The following is a 5,000-nucleotide window of genomic DNA, read 5'->3' on the forward strand; positions in this document are numbered from 1 at the left end:
TCAAGTATCTGAGAATGTATGAAGTCACCATACTAACTTTGATGAGGCAGTATTGTGATGTTCTAATAACATGTTTTTTTCATTTCCTGAAAAGTTTATATTTTGGACATTTCTGCCCGACAGCAGAGATATGCAGGTGTCGTTACTACAGGTTTATAATAACCAGATAAAACCACATTTACTACCAAAGATCTGCATTAAGTTGTTCTGGTCTGTTTCTTCCTTTCCCATTACTCTCTCCTCCCTCATTCCTTCTCTCCCTTTGTCCTCTCTCTCTCTCTCTCTCTCTCTCTCTCTCTCTCTCTCTCTCTCTCTCTCTCTCTCTCTCTCTCTCTCTCTCACACGTTCTCTCTCTGTTTGTCACCCAGTCCACTCCTCCTCAGTACAACATTAAGGACATGAAGGTTCCTACCGTTCTGTTTTCCGGGGGACGTGATTTGGTGACGGACCCGAAGGACGTGGCCGCGCTGCTCACTCAGGTCAGACACAACCATCACCTCGTAACAGACAGTGTGCATCACTTTCATTATCATCAAGACATTATCTCAAATAAAATACTGTAGATGTACTGTATAATATAATATAATATAATATAATATAATATAATATAATATAATATAATATAATATAATATAATATAATATAACATAATATAATATATCGTTGCTGTCCGGCAGGAACCAGCTAACAATTTTTTTCCGCTTTTGCATTTTTTTCCCATAAATCAGTGCTATTGAACATTCTTTACGTTTGTGTGTTGGTAAAAAAGAAAAATTGAACCAATGAAAAGTATTAAAAAGTGCTTCTGACAAAAGCAGCTAACTCCACTGGATCTTCAAACCTTCTGCTAAACCAGCTATCTCCAGCAAAGGGGGGTGGAGTTAGCTGGTTTAGTAGACTCCAGGCTCCACCCCCTTTTGACCTCCAACCTCATTGTGAGCTTGGAGGTCCATTTAGCTGTTCTTATCAATAATGAACAAAACCTCCTAACTCCATTTTTGTTTATTTATTTATTTTTTCATTTCCTGAAAAATGAACATTTTGGAGTTAGCTGGTTCCTGCCGGACAGCAGAGACATATAAGTGGTTCTTAAAGTGTGCTCCAGGGGGGGTTCTAAATGGACCCTACAGGTGTGTAACTCCGAGAGTGTACAAATGGAACTAAATGAACCGTAAGGGTCCATTTGGTTCCAGGTAGCTCAGTCGGTAGAGCTCTTGCCTTTGGACCACATTAAGGTCATGGGTTCAATCCGGCACTAGCCTGATTCTCAGACTGAAGCTGCGTGGAGCTTCAGTCTGACATTGGCTCCAGTGTAGGCGATTACAAGGGGGAGGGGATTAGAATTTCCCATACCAGAATTAGAATTGGTTTCGAATTTCCCTAAACCAATCACAAGGGATCCCCACCCCCACCTCCGACTCTCATTGGACGGTACTTTTTGTACCGAATAAATCCTATAGGTTCACATTACAACACCAGACCAAGAGGGGCAGTCCACTCAGAGAGTGGGCGGGGTCTATGGTCTGGAACCAGGCTAATCCGGCACGGCTTGGCTAGTGGTAGGTGTGGCGCTCCACCTCAGCATTCCATCTCATAGGGGTCTAGTGCATTGTAACAGGGACAGACTCCCGCGTTCTCGGCTGATACCGACCATAAGCCTCTCCGACCTACTTACTTAGTACACTCTCAAAAGTTATGGGGATCCTTGAAATTAAAAAGATTGAGATCCACTGATAATATAATATAATATAATATAATATAATATAATATAATATAATATAATATAATATAATATAATATAATACGAAAAATAATTCTGACCGTGTATTGTATGATATTGGAGTTAATTTACTGTCTCAGATAAGTGGAAATGTTTACATTATAACAAACGTGTCTCTCTCTCTGTCTGTCTGTCTGTCTGTCTAATCTATGTTTCCGTATTGTGTGTGTGTGTGTACGTGTGCGTGTGCGTGTGCGTGTGCGTGTGCGTGTGCGTGTGCGTGTGCGTGTGTGTAGGTGTCTAACCTGGTGTTCCATAAGCGCATTGAGCAATGGGGACATCTGGACTTCATCTGGGGTATGGACGCTCCAAATCAGATGTACTCCGATATACTCAGACTGATGCGCGCACACACATAGACACAACACTGTGTCTTATAGTGTGTGTGTGTGTGTGTGTGTGTGTGTGTGTGTGTGTGTGTGTGTGTGTGTGTGTGACTTATATGTGTGTATGTACTGTATAACCGTTAAGAGTTTAAGATTATTAAGATCTTATTATTATATAAGGTTTAACTTTTTTTTTTGCTTCGCAAGTCAAAACCAAGGAATAATTCCACGTGTTGTATTGCCTTTTATAAATCACTAAATATCACTTTTAGTTTACGTTGATGTCAATGTTGTTCTTTTGATATAATCTTTTACATTGCTGTTGCTTTTAAAAATCACAGAACATTTGATCATGTTTTGTTTTACGTGATCTGAATGTTTATACTTGATATACCAGGTTATTAATTCCATTCATGTATGTGTTGTTGATCAGCACTGTAAACTGAGGTGTGATGTATGTGGGACTGTCGCTGTTCTGTTTGTCCCTGTGGGGTGTCCACTCCATACAGGTTGGTCAGGGAGGAACAAGCAGGAGAAACGATGTTGTTGTGCAGGGAACAAAGGATTGGACTGATCTATGCGGTCGGACTAGAAACCTTGTACGTCCAAAGCCGTTACCTTTCAGGAAATGGAAAAAAGAACCTGTGTTCTTAACCACCTTCAACCTTCAATGTCAATATAGGCGAAAATGTCAAAAACAATTTAAAAAATGGCAAGAATATAATCTACAAGATCACAATGCTTCACATTGCGAACAATGTGTTGAGAGCATGTAGATTGGCTATTTCGTTATAAGAGGAAATCACAGCATCAATTTATGAAAAAAACATAAAAAGATATTATGGAGCTACAAGGTTTCTGCCCGATGGGAATGGCAATACGTTAGATATTAGACACTGTCCTCCCCTTTTTTATTATTACTCACAAGAGAGATACATCTGTATTACTGACAAAAACATCAGTGATATGAGAATGATTATCATGACGCCTCAGCAGTTTGTTTTTAAACATCGGCGTCTTTCCATGTACTGTTGATCTTTATCGACGAATAATGTGATGCAACCATTTAGGAAGAACACCTAACCTCGTTTTGTACTGTTTGCACTGCTTTGTAACTAATGAATTTAACTTTCAAACATACCACCTGTGTCTGTGTGGATTTATCTTACAGTTTAAAGTGTGAGGTGATTGTTAGAACTTAAAGAACTGAGTTTCAGAATTGAGTTTTTATTCTGTTCTTTTATTCACGGGCAGAAGTGCTACGTTTAGACTTCATTCAATCAAATCACACATTGAAGCATCTTTCTATAGAATAACCTTCAAAACAATCAAAACAAAATATGTACAACAAAGCATTGTAACACACTACTAACATCAAAGGAAAACATTGTAAAGAAATTTATAAATACATACACTTTAAAAAGTGTATTGTTTAAGATGGCCGGAATGTTACTAGTGTTGGAATTAACTGTTCTGCAATCATTTATTTCTATCAGTCTTCACATAGATGCTACAGACCTGTCTGTCTGTTTATATCTGTTTGCCATTCTGTTAGTTATTGCATCTCAACATCTGTCTGTCTACCTGTCTGTCATTTATTCCATCTGTATGTGTCTGTTTGTCAGTCAGTCAATCTGTCTGTCTGTGTGTGTCAGTGTGTCTTTCTCAGCATGTAGACGATCTTGTTAAACTTCAGCCTGGTGGCGATATCCAGTGCCGTCTCCCCACACTAGAAATAAGACAGAGACAGGACAGGACAGATGTCATGTTGCACAACATAATAATAGTTCTGTGACTGAACTAATAGCTAAGCACAGTCTTCCCCAAGCCAACAGTACAGAGAGATCATCCAAACCTGTCATGTTATTTGTTCAAGAATACACTTTAAAGGACTGTCCACTACAAGAATGACAACTATAACGATAACTACAGTATGTTGTTTTAAAAATCGTGGCAGGTGAGTGAGCCAGTAGGGTACAACAGCAGTGGTAACACAGAAATGTGTGGGAAGGAAATAAGTGGCATAACTAAATTGAGGAGGTAAAAACAATTGGCTACTCTTAAAAAGTAAAAAAAATAAAAGTCAACTATAAGGACAACTACAGTGGTGAATGATATCGTTGGGATCACTTTCAGAGCGATTTGATTAAATCAGAAACACTTACAGCCAATCAAAATCCATCCAAATATACATGGCGTCATGTTCAACATATCACACCATTTGATGTTTACAGAACGTTCTTGTTGATCAGTTTGGATGATCACATTAGTATCATAACGTTTATAATTATTCTTGATGTGGAACACCCTCGTTAGCAAGGTGTTGGTGGACAGGACAGCACATGTATGTATCTAGTTTGACCACTGGGTGGCACTATAAGCTATTAATAGGGTTGTAGTTTTAAACTTGATCATAAGGAACAGTGTAGTTGAAAGGGGCTTCAAATGCAATGCATTAATTTATTATGGTAGGGTTCAAAGGTCACACACAGGCACTCCAGAACAATTCAAGAAGCACTCAAACCAAGGTTATTTTACACGATACTTCAATGTAATTTATACCATCACACTACTATGAAAACATATGAACACTGGACATGACTCTGAACTCTGTTACTCTGAACGACAAGCGTTTCATCTGTAGTCTACAGAGTTACTACACTGGTGAGTAGAGGACTGTATATATATATATATATTACTACTGTTCTTACTGTAGTAGCCTATTCTAGACACGATATACATGTACAACAGTAAGTGGATAGTTATTTGGTGTGTATATTATTACATAATACTGTACGTTGTATAGTTATTGGTGTACTGTTGAACGTTGTGTGTACAGTACGTACGTTGTTTTTGACGTCTGTGTCAGGGTTCTTTTCCAGCAGCAGAGGAAG

General features: G+C 38.6%; 2 protein-coding genes across 3 annotated transcripts in view; one reads left to right on the forward strand and one right to left on the reverse strand.

Annotated features, from left to right (window-relative positions):
* LOC308104435 (lysosomal acid lipase/cholesteryl ester hydrolase-like) overlaps nt 1-3,244 on the forward strand; it is an 80,352-nt gene extending 77,108 nt beyond the window's left edge. Inside the window, exons 10-11 of one of the 2 annotated variants that reach the window (XM_080454841.1) lie at nt 369-479; nt 2,017-3,244. In XM_080454841.1, coding sequence (XP_080310967.1) covers nt 369-479; nt 2,017-2,139 — 234 coding nt within the window. In that variant the 3' untranslated portion in view covers nt 2,140-3,244. The remainder of the gene's footprint in view (nt 1-368; nt 480-2,016) is intronic. The other variant, XR_013934820.1, reaches the window with a different exon arrangement.
* Nucleotides 3,245-3,317: 73 nt separating this feature from the next.
* Nucleotides 3,318-5,000, reverse strand: part of ankrd22 (ankyrin repeat domain 22) — a 7,002-nt gene continuing 5,319 nt past the window's right edge. The window contains exons 5-6 of the mRNA XM_080454844.1: nt 4,953-5,000; nt 3,318-3,835 (exon numbers count right to left, since the gene is read on the reverse strand). The exon at nt 4,953-5,000 is cut by the window's right edge and continues 51 nt beyond it. Of these exons, the coding sequence (XP_080310970.1) occupies nt 3,758-3,835; nt 4,953-5,000 (126 nt within the window). The 3' untranslated portion in view covers nt 3,318-3,757. The remainder of the gene's footprint in view (nt 3,836-4,952) is intronic.

Source organism: Gymnoscopelus braueri (assembly GCF_963280865.1).
Source record: "Gymnoscopelus braueri genome assembly, chromosome: 17".
Taxonomy (NCBI): domain Eukaryota; kingdom Metazoa; phylum Chordata; class Actinopteri; order Myctophiformes; family Myctophidae; genus Gymnoscopelus; species Gymnoscopelus braueri.